The sequence below is a fragment of the Penicillium vulpinum genome (genome assembly GCF_028829585.1).
Source record: "Penicillium vulpinum strain IBT 29486 chromosome Unknown utg000001l_segment0_segment0, whole genome shotgun sequence".
Classification (NCBI taxonomy): domain Eukaryota; kingdom Fungi; phylum Ascomycota; class Eurotiomycetes; order Eurotiales; family Aspergillaceae; genus Penicillium; species Penicillium vulpinum.
The window spans coordinates 6,345,282-6,358,419 of NW_026643241.1; the positions used below are offsets into that span (position 1 = coordinate 6,345,282).

At 48.0% G+C, this 13,138-nt stretch overlaps 4 protein-coding genes across 4 annotated transcripts; 1 reads left to right on the forward strand and 3 right to left on the reverse strand.

Moving 5' to 3' along the window:
• Positions 1–343: 343 nt before the first annotated feature.
• Positions 344–4,010, reverse strand: N7479_002262 (DEAD/DEAH box helicase; the record flags this gene model as incomplete). Its single annotated transcript, XM_057249959.1, has 4 exons — positions 344–1,866; positions 1,936–2,796; positions 2,912–3,076; positions 3,158–4,010. 4 exons carry the CDS (start codon positions 4,008–4,010, stop codon positions 344–346), a joined length of 3,402 nt encoding a protein of 1,133 aa, XP_057114391.1.
• A 388-nt stretch (positions 4,011–4,398) lies between these two features.
• N7479_002263 (putative HMG box transcriptional regulator) lies at positions 4,399–6,682 on the reverse strand (the record flags this gene model as incomplete). Its single annotated transcript, XM_057249960.1, has 3 exons — positions 4,399–5,916; positions 5,970–6,115; positions 6,244–6,682. 3 exons carry the CDS (start codon positions 6,680–6,682, stop codon positions 4,399–4,401), a joined length of 2,103 nt encoding a protein of 700 aa, XP_057114392.1.
• Positions 6,683–8,376: 1,694 nt separating this feature from the next.
• N7479_002264 (Esterase SGNH hydrolase-type) lies at positions 8,377–9,415 on the reverse strand (the record flags this gene model as incomplete). The annotated part of the gene is made up of 2 exons (XM_057249961.1): positions 8,377–9,099; positions 9,179–9,415. The coding sequence occupies 2 exons, from the start codon at positions 9,413–9,415 to the stop codon at positions 8,377–8,379; spliced, it is 960 nt and encodes a 319-aa protein (XP_057114393.1).
• Positions 9,416–11,279: 1,864 nt separating this feature from the next.
• N7479_002265 (40S ribosomal eS6 domain-containing protein) lies at positions 11,280–12,585 on the forward strand (the record flags this gene model as incomplete). Its single annotated transcript, XM_057249962.1, has 5 exons — positions 11,280–11,513; positions 11,649–11,721; positions 11,829–11,849; positions 11,962–12,379; positions 12,489–12,585. 5 exons carry the CDS (start codon positions 11,280–11,282, stop codon positions 12,583–12,585), a joined length of 843 nt encoding a protein of 280 aa, XP_057114394.1.
• Positions 12,586–13,138: the final 553 nt, after the last annotated feature.

The window sequence follows — 13,138 nt, forward strand, 5'->3', positions numbered from 1 at the left end:
CTATTTTCAAGCAGAGTCGCCACTGACGTTGTTAGAAGAAAAAAAAAATATCAAGGCAGGCAGGCTCGTGGGCCGAGCTTGATGATCTAGTAGTTGAGGGATGGCAAATTGTTTGAATGGTCTAGGTAGGTATCTACTTCCACTTATGTAACACTGCTACAATAAAGCTCGCCAGGAGAGGTGGTTTAATGTAGAAGAATATGTTTACCTTGTTGGGACACGGCTGCAATATCTAGAGTAACCAGAGCTTGCCATGGAAACTTGCCCAGCATTTGACTCGAATAGTAAATTATGGTACAAGAAAATTCAAAATGCCGCTAGAACGCAAAAATGTGGATATCTATCACGCATATGGCCCAAATATCGACACTCGCCCAGAGTGCACAGGCAGTGATTGCACCAGACGAGATTCACCATCACTATCCTCAATACCTATCACGCCCTCAGCGAAGCCAGTCGACGAAAGCCCAGACACAGGAGCCCCAGCAACAGAAGCCGAAGTCGACACGGGGAAAGGCTGCAGCGGCCCATGAACCGCATCCACAGCACCCTCACCCATAACCTGATCATGCTCCGCAAAGCCGATCCGTCGCCGCTGGGCTAGTGGCTCCTGAACACCAGCGGAATCGGAATCGGCATCGGGCCTCGGAACCGGCCGCGGTCTCCGCTTCAATGGCCCCCGCTGCGGCCCGCGCGCAGGGACCACATTATCGGGAATCGGCAATTTATGCTGATCAAACAGCCCGATCGGATGTGCCAGCGGAGCCATGCCGGCCGAAGCCTCGTCGAGCATGAGCAGGAAGGGCTCGTTCTGAATGATCTTTTTCATGGTATTATCGTCTAGCGGGTTCTTTCCTGCGTGCTTTGTCTCCTCAGCGGTCATATTTTTGCTACGGTTGAGCATCCGGTGCTCGAGTGTGTCACCTAGGACAAGGGTTTCGACGTAGACTGGTCTTTTCTGCCCGATTCTGTGGGCTCGTTTTATGGCTTGGCTTTCCACGTTACGTTCCCAGATTGGGTTGACAATGTATACCCGTGAGGCTTCGGGGATGTGGAGGCCATGCGAGGCTTGAGTGACGTTCATCAGTAGAACGCGGACCTCTTGGGTTTGGCGGAATTCTGCTAGATGTTTGGTTTTGAGATCGGCGCCCATGCTTGCGGTACTGGCATAGGTGCGGAAGTTGACTGCTATTAACTCCAGGCCTTGCTCGACCCAGAAAGCGACGTTGTTGTGTTCATAGAAGATGATGATTTTCTCGGTTTTCTGAAACTTCAGCACTTGCTCCAACAAGTACCGAAGCTTGGCCGATGCTACTCCTTCCAACTTCGTTTGTGCCAAGGGCGAAGTCTCCGGGAGAGTGTGGAATGTATTATTCTCAAAAGTTTTCTTAGATCTTTTCCTTTTCGAACTTGATTTGTTTACTGGAAGTTTTGCCGACTCGGGGGCACCACTGTGGGCAAGAGTATCTATCTGGCCATTTTTAGCCAGCTCCCGACGAACTTTGATACCCTCTCCTGCCAGACCGTCAGCAGGATCAGGCGTGCCGAGATGGTTCATCACAAATTGTTGGGCCCGGCGGGCCTGGGTAATGCCCATGAGCAGGGGTTCGTGGTCGGTGCCAGTGGGATCAAGGGCCCACATGTTGCGAGCATGTTCTGGGAAATACCGGACAAAGACTCCAAGCTCATGCATCTTTTTGAATCCGTTCCAGCCAAGAGAACCGATTGCCTTTCGTCCGATCTGGATTCCCTGCTTTAATTGGTTGATATCTGCCACTGTCATCTTCTCTTGGTTTCCCTCTAGATATTCCCGAGCAACGTCGACAGTACTTTGGACGTCGTCGGAGCCAGCCCACCAAAATCCAGCTAGACGTAAATTTTGTATCAACTCAGTTAGTTTAGCTTTGTTTTTTTCATGAAACATATAGTCAAGACCTTCTCGTTCAGATGTGATAGCATTGACTGCGAGTGTGAAAAGGAAGATATTGATGTATAGCCGGTCGTAGAAGGTTGGCTCAAGGTAGACCACTTTGTTATACAGTGGTGGAAGAGTGATCTCCTTTTTGACCGTTTCGTACTGGTGTCGCACAACAAGACTCTGAAGGGTCGCACGTAGAGATGGAGATTTTCGACGCATTCCATCCTCGCCTACCTTTGTTGTGTAAAGTGGCCAGTCTTTAGTATTGTTGGCCCAAGGCTTAAGCTTTAAGAAATAATGAACCATTAAGCCCAATTTCTTCACGTCTTTGATCTCAGGCTTGACGGCATTGCCCGCCTTTCTGCGTTTTTCCAAGATGGCGTTATTGTCGGCTGACGATTCAGTATCATCTGTGTTCACTTCCTGTGAAGCAATGCTAAGTTCCACTCCATACAATTCTGATAGAGGAGTCCCCGAAATGATCCAGCGGCGCTCAAAGTGAAGCTTTGTAAGCAAGTCGACCATTTCCGATGTACCGGCAAGATCATGCCCTTCATCGACAATAACTCGCAACCAGTGAAGATTGGCAATAGGATAATCCGACCTCTGTCCAGATTTGCTCATTTTTGGATTCTCTTTGCTGCATCGGTTTTTGGAGAACAGCACAATATCGAAGTCCAGAAGTTCGTCCGTTGATGGTGTTTTGTCCTTATTTCGCAGAACTAGGACATTCAGATCGCTAGTGTGAGTAGCGATTTCATGTTCCCAGTGGTCCAGCAAGTTTTCCGGGACAATGACCAGTGTACCAGAGCAAAGACGAATTTGCTCCGCCGACTGGGCGTACGATGATGCTGCACCCCTTTCGTTTTCGTTTTTCCCTGGTATAATGTAGGAACCGCTGTGGGCCACACAAGCCTTCTCACAATTAACATGATATCTTCCCTCGGCTTTCTCCTGATCAAAGAAAGCCTTCCATGGCAGGGGAAAAGCGACCAGCAGCAGAAGCAGCCATTTCCATTAATGTTCCAGTCTTTTTCCTGATGGGGTTCTCAAGTGTTTGATACTCCACCGGGACTTTAGGAAACTGACCCCGCGTAGCCAATATCACAGCAAGACTAATGAGGGTTTTCCCGCATCCCATAGACTCTGCCAAAATCCCTAGTAGCAGTCAGTATAGTTCGCCAATATATCCACAACTTAATGATTGGGAAAATAAGTGCTGAAGATATGAGCACTTACCTCCACAGGCCTCGGGGTACAATATCTTGTCCCTCAAAATGCTCCCAGACACTTTATCATAATAGAACTCCAGCCCAGTTGGACCCCGCCAAGGCTGGAATCTCGGATCAAGCGCCAGCGCCGGCTGTGTCTCCCGCTGAACCATTACAGCAGCGGAGTTGCGCTGATACGGATAAAGCGTTGTTTCAAGGCCTCGAATCGAACCGCCAAATAATCGCTTCATGATATTCCGCGAGCGTGAATCTGTTACTTGGAACAAGTTTGGTCTGGGATCTTGCAGCGTATTGTATATATAATACAAGGATTCTTCTTCCTCGCTATCGGGCTGAGTGTTGTAAAGTAGACCAGTATTGGCATGAACTAAGCCGTTCCATGCTTCAGAGGAGCTGTCGATCATGGACATGACGCGTTTGAGAGCGGATTTGAGCTGGCTATTTGACCGTAAGTGGGTTCGTCGTGAATCTGGTAGAACAAAAATTTGTACATTGTCACTGTGGTCAAGTGAGCGTGTGCGGATCCATTGGTGTCTTTCCAGGAGTGTTATGTCGGAATCCGGGTAGGGGGGTGCGGATGAGAATTTGCCCACAACGCCGGCGGGGATATAGTCATCAGGGATAAAAGTGTCAGCAGACTTATATGCCGCCTCTTGAATGTGGGGGTTAAGCTTTTCATCTTTTGCCTCTGGGGTGAGAGTGTCGAGAGGCTCATCTGTCGCCTCTGGGACTTCAGATTTTACCTCGGGTTGAGGACTAGATGGGGCAACGGAAAGTCGAGGAAGGCCCAAAAGATCAGTGCATGCCTCCACTGGGGGTCTGTTCCAGCTGTCCGAGGCGCATTGGCTTAGCCCTGACATGGCGAATGGTTGTAAGATGCCAACATGAGATAAAATCCAGAGATAGATAGGCAGAATGGAGACCGCCTTAGATAAGCGGCTCTGCTGGGCTGTCGGGTAGGGGGTGGATCAAAGGTCCGAGCGCCCACGGGGTTGAGTTCTTAGGACAACGTCCCCTTCCCTCTCGATACATTATTTTACATCATCGCGAATATTATTCTACTTCAACCTCATTAAACTGTTTTCACTATTAATACATATGTATTATATATCAGAAGCATGATGAGCCATCATCAAATTACCACGATCTAATCTATCACACGCCCCAACCAATGAATCCTTGAATCCTTGAATAATGCATCAATTACATTCTATGGTCCAGCCCCAAAAGCAGGCTTGAGCCTGAGATCTACTGAGTTAAAAAGTCCTCAATCTCAAAACCCATGCGCTTAAGCGCCTTCTCCTCCAAATCCCGCCCAACAACTTTCCGTAGTACGACCGTGCGCGCATCTTGCAGCCGCACCTCAACATGATTCCCACCCATACAATCCAGCTCTTCCTTACTACACTCACGGATATAAACCGTGATATCAGGGCCCACGCACGCGCGCCACAGCGACGCCATCCACTGCCAGTGATCCAGCGGTGCGTAGGAGTCGCCGATGGGCGTGGAGCAGGCGAATGCGTCCGCCGTGGTGAGCTGGTAGCGCGGGACGAGCGCGATTGGCACGCCGTAGTTGCTGCCTGTTGTAATGGCGCTGGCCTCGGAGCCGTTCTCGCTTGACTGGGCTGGGGAGTGGATGTGCATATTTGCGGTCTTGGGGATGAGGGTACGGGGGGAGACGTTTGGCGCGGGGGTTTCCTCGTCTGTTGTTGTGGAGCGGGCGTCGACGGAGCCGGCTCTTGAAGTGGATTTCACGAAGCTAATGACTTCGTCGGAGATCCGGTGCCAGGCCGAGATGGTGTTGAGGTAGTCGACTGTGGCGTCGCCCATCTGGCCTGTTCCTCCGGAGGTGGGGCGGGGTGGTTTGATTTCTGGTCCGTCGAATACCCGTACGTTGTATTTTGTTTCCTTTTTTAGGAGATTGTTGAGGTATTCAACGGCTGTTTGGACGAGGTCGGGATCTTGACCCTCGACGGCGATGACAGGGCCGCGGGGTGGTGGGATGCCGTCGCGGAATGAGGGGAGGAGTGGCGGAGAGATCTTGGCGAGGACTTTGATCTTGTTGAGGAAGGGGATTGTCATGACTGTTGCTTCGACACTGGATCCTTCTTGTGGATAGGGTGTCATGGGAGTGGGAGTCATCATTGGTGTTGTGGTCTGGAGTGGCGGTAGCTTCAGACTGGGGTCGGGGTGTGGCTGTCCCTGGACGCTGTGATATGGCCGTTGCGGTTGGAGCATGGGGAGATGGCGAGGCGGCATATCGGGGCGAGCACTCCAAGGGGTCATCGGGTGTGGTGACTCGGGAATGCTACTGCCAGGACTGCGGTCCCGGTAGGAGGGATGTAAAGTTGGCTTGAATGAGCCGTGTGATACTCGGCGACGTTTGTTATCAGGAGGAGATCGACCACCAGGTTCCTCCCAGTGTCTTTGGCGAGAACGGGGATCATGGTCCATCTTTGCTGACTTCGGTACTGAGTCCTTCTCGCGGCCTTGGACGCTTCTTGGCGGCATAGAATTCGGATGTGGTGATGAAACAGAGAAATTTGATGGTGGTCGAAACCCGGGTCCGCTGCTGGGTGTGAACGGGGTCATGGGGGAAGCAGGTGCATTCATCAATCGACCACCGCATCTGTTACAATGGGATGAACCAGATGGATTGTGTCCAATACCTGAGGCCGTACTCCGGGCGCTTCCATCCCGACCATACCGCCGAGGCTGGTAGCGGTAGTCAGGGTATTGCTGCTGATGCCGAGCTTTTTCCTCCTAGTATAATTTTTAGTGTTTAAAATCACATTGCCAGAGATTTCCTGTCTTACCTCTGCAAGTGCTTTCCATTTACCCTTGTCATCCTCAGAAAGAGATCGCCACTGTTCTCCAATAATCTTGGAGATCTCAGGATTGGCCAAGCCAGGATTATGAGCGACCACCATGGCCTGATAATGCTGACGATACAAAATAAACGCTAGATTTTGCATATTAGCAATGTCCATGTGTTCGAAAGATCAAATCTGGCTAATAAAGAACCAAAAAAGAAACAATCGAAAAAGCACTTGCCAATCTCTAATGACGGTGCGGACAGTATCGACTCACCATTACGAGGCCGGGGAATTTTCGGATCCGGTTGACAGAGGCAAAACTGCATAGCACTCTCTTTCTGTGATTTGACGGGACTGGTACTGCTGGCCGAGGAAGACGATGATCGATCTGATCTTTCTCGCAAGGGCAATTCCTTGGTCAAGATAATGGGGCCGACAGGCTTGATTTGACCATTGGAGGACATCCTGTGTGTCTCTTTGGACGCATTTAGAGAGATATGTTGATGTGTCTGGTGTACTGAGCGAGGATCAGGATATCTGACTGAAGCCCCAACTGGACCACCGTCGGCAGGGTGTCTCATGACCATGGCAGCCTTGGACAATTCGTCGTTCATGATTTTATGATCGAGTAAATTGCTCGCTCTAGGCTGAGTGACTTGAGCAGACTCATAGCGTAGAGCAACAGGGTTGGGGAGAACTCGATCGTAAGACATTTATTTAATACTTTTCCTGAATGAAAGGGCTCGAAGGCGAAGTTTGAATCAAAGAGAATAGCCCACAAGGGGAAGGTAAAAAAAAAAAAGTATAACCGTTGGAAGAGAAGGCAGAAGTGAATAGTTTTGGGAGGGGAACGACTGGGCAAGAAATAACAAGAAAGAAAGAGAGGGGACCAGAATAGAGAAACAAAGAAAATGAATCAGAATGGAAGAAAAATGGGAAAGTAATATCCCAATAAGAATTGATAAAGACCGAGGAAGACCAGGGATTAAACAAAGCGAAGTAAAGCGAAGTATATGGGCGTTTGGACCAAGCCCTAAAAGAGCTCGTTCTTTGTCTTGGGTTGGTTTACCCCCCAGAATCCCTGTCTAGCGGCTTATTCTTTGACAATAGCTCCAGATTGCCCTTGATATTCTGACCGAGCCAACCGAGATGCGACAAAAAAGAAAAAAAGTACCAAAAAATAGATTAAGTCGTTATTAAGTGATAAATATTTTTTTCCCCTTCAAATGGTTCTTTTGGAGACTTATGGAGACTACGGATGTATAGACTTGGAAAATCTCAATTTTTTTTTCCTATACTTCTAACGACACGGTACCCTTCACACAGATCTTAACAAAAAAAAAAGAGAGAAATTAAAATCAAACGAGATAAATATGAGGTGTCAACTAACCAAAATCCCCTATTTCCTTTAATTTCCAGGGCCAAGGCACTAGAGTCATTGTTTTCTTTGTCTCCGGATGCGGCGACCCGCTTGATCGAACTGTCCACCCAACTATTGATCGACTATGTTGATTGGACGGGGTATGTCCTAAATCGGTTCCCCGTCAAATCGGACAAAGAAATCTGTTTAAATCTGTTTAACAAGATAGGATTTCCGATTTATTTTATTAGACTTTATTGTCTGGCATTGTCACCTAGACTGTGTTATCTATCTTATATTATAATGAGCATAGGAGCATATAATGAAAATATAGATCGAAAAATATATAAAATTTCAAATTTCCTAGGATCTAGGATGATCTCATTGATCTAACTCTATGCGTTACAGTGACTTGCTTTGATTCTTCGAGGAACAATACCACCCTTTCCCCCCTAATTCTCCCCTAGCCTTATTCATGTCTCGGGTAATTGGATGCCTGGATCTTCCCCCGTTCCAATAACTCTCTGTATGTTCCAGTCTTTGGTTTGACATCGGTACTACCGTTCCTTTCTTTAGAAGTCCAGAGTCAAGGGTTGGGAAAATCCACCCTTGTCTGGAACCGGGCCATTTTGCTCCGCATTAAGTATAGTCGGCTAATGCGTTTGACACTCGGGTGCCGACATCATTGCTATAGACCCCTCCCTAGGCCTTTACGAGACGTCATATCTGTTCTTTCTTTGCTTTTTCCCCCTCTTTTCTATTCGTTTTTTTTTTTAACTTGTTTGTGTGTGAAGGATAGTGTCTCATTGATCTAGACAATGTCTAAGCTGCAAACCCCCGTCGGTTGTGGCGCTTCGGTGACACTTCATTTTTCAACAGAATCCCATCAATCCCATGGTAAACCTCCGTACCCATGAGCTGATGAGCTAAAGGTCCCAAATGCATTTCGTTCCTGAAATCAACCGTGTCTCGGTTAGTAAAAATCACACTTTCACTCATCGATCCCTCCCTCCCCCCGATTATGATAGACTTAGTAAGGAGAACCACTTACCAGAACAGATACTTATCTGGATCCTCACACTGTTTTTTCTCCTTTGACATCATGACCCTGAACCCACTCTCAACGCAAGGTTCCACGACATTTTCCCACCCATCCAAGTTCTTCCCTAGACCATTCTCTTCCTCAATACCCGCCGTAAAGAGCTGCCAGTCACGGATGCGGTCCATCATAAAAGCATTAGTATCAAAGAGATAGACAGTGCCATGACTCCACTCCTTGGTCACCTCACGCAGCTTCCTATTCCACTTATCCAGGATCCGCACTGTATCCTTGTACTGATCACCAGAGGATTTAAACTTGGGTAGGAAAGTCACGTCGACCGTCTGCGTCACAATGAATTTCAGGTCCGTTGTGCCCAAGCGCTCGGACAGCATGTCAAGTTGACCTATGAGCGTTGCAATACGCCGCTCAACGGATTTACTTGCTGTGTCGTAGTCCTTCGTAATCAGGCCCCAGAGATCCCACACCCCAAAAGAGACAACAAAGATCGTGCGATCCTGACGGGACCGGACCGCTTCTTCGGAGAGGCCCTTTGTCGCAGTTGCCTCGGCATCTAGCCATTGCTGGAGCTGGGACTTGAAGTCTGCGACATGGGTCTGAGACAGTTGACCCAGTAGATCGAGTTCTTTGTTGTCGACCACTGCACCGATATTCTTGCCTTTTAGGATTGGACTTGCTGTCTGCGCTAGGTTCTCTTGGTGGCAGGAGAGCTGATAGCGTTTCAGATTGTTTCAGTCAGATATGATGCTTGTTTCTCCGCCTTTAAGCTCTCCCCGGGTAGTATCTTACCATTGAACAGAGCCAGTCTGTCCATACCTTGCCCTGGGACTCGTGGGATTGGTTGTCGCTCCATGAGTCCCCGAAAACGACTAATCGCTGGTCAAATGTGCTGGCTACTTGGAATGGAGCTGATGCCAAAGGGACGATATTGGAGAAAGTCCGTGACGTCAAAATCCATCCTGTTATGAAAACCGTGCAGAGTGCGATAGCAGAGAGTGCATATAAACGGTTAAAGATGCGCATCATGGCGGCTGAATACCTAGGTACGAGAATAGGCCCAATTGAGTAGTGTCGAGCTTGAATCTCAGATCTTCTGCTTGTTTCGGACGTCAAAAAAAGTTGCCACATATGATCCGATGACAAAGTTGTCAGCGTCGAGCTATGCTCCTAGATAGCAGTAGCAATATGACACAATGCAGTCGGAAACCGATGTCTCTCAAATTATGTAGGAGACTAAAATATTATCTAGCACTGTACGGAGTAGAGAAATGGAGATTGCGAGGAAATCTCCACTCGGACAAGAAGAGCCGGCAAGGTCGGATATGAGGCGATCTCTCCAGAAAGGCTACAGGAAAATGGAAAAAAAAAGGGTAGAAATATGATGGGACCGTTAAGATTATAAGCCAGAACTACGGAGTAGAATACACAAGAATTAGGAACGAAAAAGGCTGGAATCCTTGTATTAGACGTAAGTCCGTCACATTTGTAGATTAGTGCCGCGTGGCTCGGAGGGCCGAGAAGACTAACGTCTGACTGGACAAATTAGGGTCGCCAATTTTAACTTCTTTTCACTTGGACTGGGCCATAATTGATTAACCTATTTACCTAATCTTTTCTTCTATGTCTAAGCCTCGTGGTGATATTTGGGTTCTGTTCTTTCACATTCTTCGGTCCGAATAGTGGACATCCGCCTGCTTGCATATCACACAAAACCACGCCCAGCGGCGTGCTGTTTCGCATTGTCTCAGGGATTTGGCATTCTTCTGGCCTTGCCGTCTGACACGCAATTGTTTCTTGTCTTGATACGATGTATATGCCAAGACATTGTATACTGCAGATCTCTACTCCATAGAGCGGAATGCAAAGTACTATGACACAAAGTTTCTAGTATTAGGGAATATATGGACAGGGGAGAATAAAGTACGGAGTACGCAAAAAACATACGCGGATTGACGAACTAATCATTTTCATTTTGCTAATTATAGCACTGAGAAGGGGAAGATTTTTTTTTTCGAAAAAACTCAAAAGATACCCAAAAAAAGACATCATAGTGGTGTCTTAAATACATGATCTTGGAGCATCCCTAATATTGTTTTGAGCCAAATCGGATTTCTCAAGTCTTGTTAAGGACAAAAAGCCGGCCGACTATTCTTACACATGATACCTGGAGGTGGTCTTGCAATTAGTCAATCAATATCTGCCGTCCCTGAATCTCCATACTTTGAATCGCTCATCTACCCATCCCTATGAGAAAAGAAATCCAAGGGTTGTTGCATCCATCTATGATGCCTTCTCAACGGTCTATGCACTTCCGGCGTTTGCAGGACCCGACCGGCCAATGGTTCACACAAAGGTCGGGTAGATAGTCAAATATGATTAGTGAGGACCGTTGATTTGCAATTGTCGTACGAGGCTCATGGTGGCTGTTAAGTCAATTTGTGAGACCGTACCCAGTCTTGATATATAAAAGTTGAACTTCTGTCGGTCGGGACTGAATCATGACCCGAAACATTCATTCATCATTCCGTTGGTGATTTTTAGTCGGTTGTATTCAAAAGTCGCACTGGGAGGTCTCACGTCTGAATAAAATAGTACTGTGTTAATTAAGGCAGAGGGAAAGCTGTAGTTGCTGGCAGTCCCGGATATGTGTTGGTTCTTGGATGCATAGTTGGCGGAGGTGAGTTGCATATTCATCACCAAAGATACAGTTATTCTGGAGGTTCTGGAGATTCTGGCGCGCTGTTCAACATAGGCACGTACACCACAATTTTGCGAATATGACTGAGTTGATGAACGAAGAAAAGAAGATGTATGGGTACTGATACAAAGTCACATGATTTTACAAATTCACGCTAAGCCCCATTGGGTGGACTCAAGCCCTACTTCCCACATGCGACACGTGACTTGCACCTCGCTAAGCCGGCGAACTAAAAAAATCCACAATACAGACTCCTTCGACGACAATCTCACAAATCGACAACACACGCGCTACCGTCTTGACCGCGCCGCCTCCGTCAAGATGAAGCTCAACATCTCCTACCCGGCCAATGGGTCCCAGAAAATTATCGAGATCGACGATGAGCGCAAGCTCCGTCCCTTCATGGAGAAGCGCATGGGCACCGAAGTCAGCACTCCCTTAAACTTCATCCTTCCCCGATGTTCAACAATCAAATCGATGATCCACCCACACACATACACACACATATATACACACACGACTATGGAGAACGACTGGCTAATTGGGATTTCTTTTGATTAGGTTGCCGGCGATGCTCTCGGTGATGAGTTCAGCGGTTACGTGTTCAAGATTACCGGTGGTAACGACAAGCAGGGTACGCATACAATCCCTCTCTATTCCTAGTGTCAGAGGAACAACTCGACGATGGAGAATGGAATTCACCGCACAACGAGAATCAAATGCTGACGATTGAATTTACAGGTTTCCCCATGAAGCAGGGTGGTACGTACACATCCGCACAACAACCTGGGGAATGAACAAGAAAAAAAAATTATATCCCACCCCAGGGATACAACCAACAAACCGCAGAGTACTCATCGAATTATTTCTACAGTTCTCCTCCCCACCCGTACCCGTCTCCTCCTCGCCGACGGCCACAGCTGCTACCGCCCCCGCCGCACCGGTGAGCGCAAGCGCAAGTCCGTCCGTGGTGCCATCACCGGTCTGGATCTCTCCGTCCTTGCTTTGGCTATTGTCAAGCAGGGTGAGGGTGAGCTCCCCGGTCTCACCGACACCGTTGTCCCCAAGCGTCTCGGCCCCAAGCGTGCCACCAAGATCCGTCGCTTCTTCGGTCTCGACAAGAAGGACGACGTCCGCAAGTTCGTCATCCGCCGTACCGTCACCAAGGAGGGCAAGCAGGATTACACCAAGGCCCCCAAGATCCAGCGTCTGGTTACCCCCCAGCGTCTCCAGCGCAAGCGCCAACGCGTTGCTATCAAGCGTCGCCGTGCTGAGACTGCCCGTGATGCTGCGTAAGACTCCTCTCTCTCTGTTTTTTTTTACCTATGCTCTGGTCAATGATCTACGAGTGTATTGGTTTGATTTTTTTTTCGGAAAACATTTGAACTAATGGTTACATAGTAACGACTACGCTAAGCTCCTTGCCGGCCGTGTCCACGAGGAGAAGGCTAAGCGTGATGAGCTCCGCAAGCGGAGGGCTTCCTCCATGCGGAAGTAAACTTCCAAACCCGCGGTTTTATGATTTCGTTCTGCGGCGATGGGGTTTAATGGAGGAGCTTCACGTCTCTGGGATGATTTGAGGGGAATTCACAAAAAATGAATCACTCTCAGGGGCGCGGAGGATACATGTGTGATAAAAAGAAAAGGGAACAAGAAAAGAGTCGGGGAACAGGTTTCAAAACGTACAAAGCAGGCTGAGTGGTTGATACTCCCTTGTGCTTGGCTACGGAGATTTCGGGCCTTGGGAGTCGCATGCATCTGTGTTGAGCCTACCTTTTTTTGATGACCCTTTTTTTTTTTTGAATGGAGTGCATGCAAATTTCAATACTCAGTTCTGTCAATTGCTCGAGGCTTTTTTTTTTTTTATAAAAGGAGTAGGCGTAGTTATATTAGGTATGGAGTATGTTATATCCCCTCGATTTATATCCCCTCTTTGTGGACTTGTCTACTCCACTTGAATCAAGTTACATATATACACTAGTCTAGTTCAATAATGCTAGTATCTTAAATTCCCCCGCTTCCACCGGCAAGTACAAAGAATGCCCTGTATA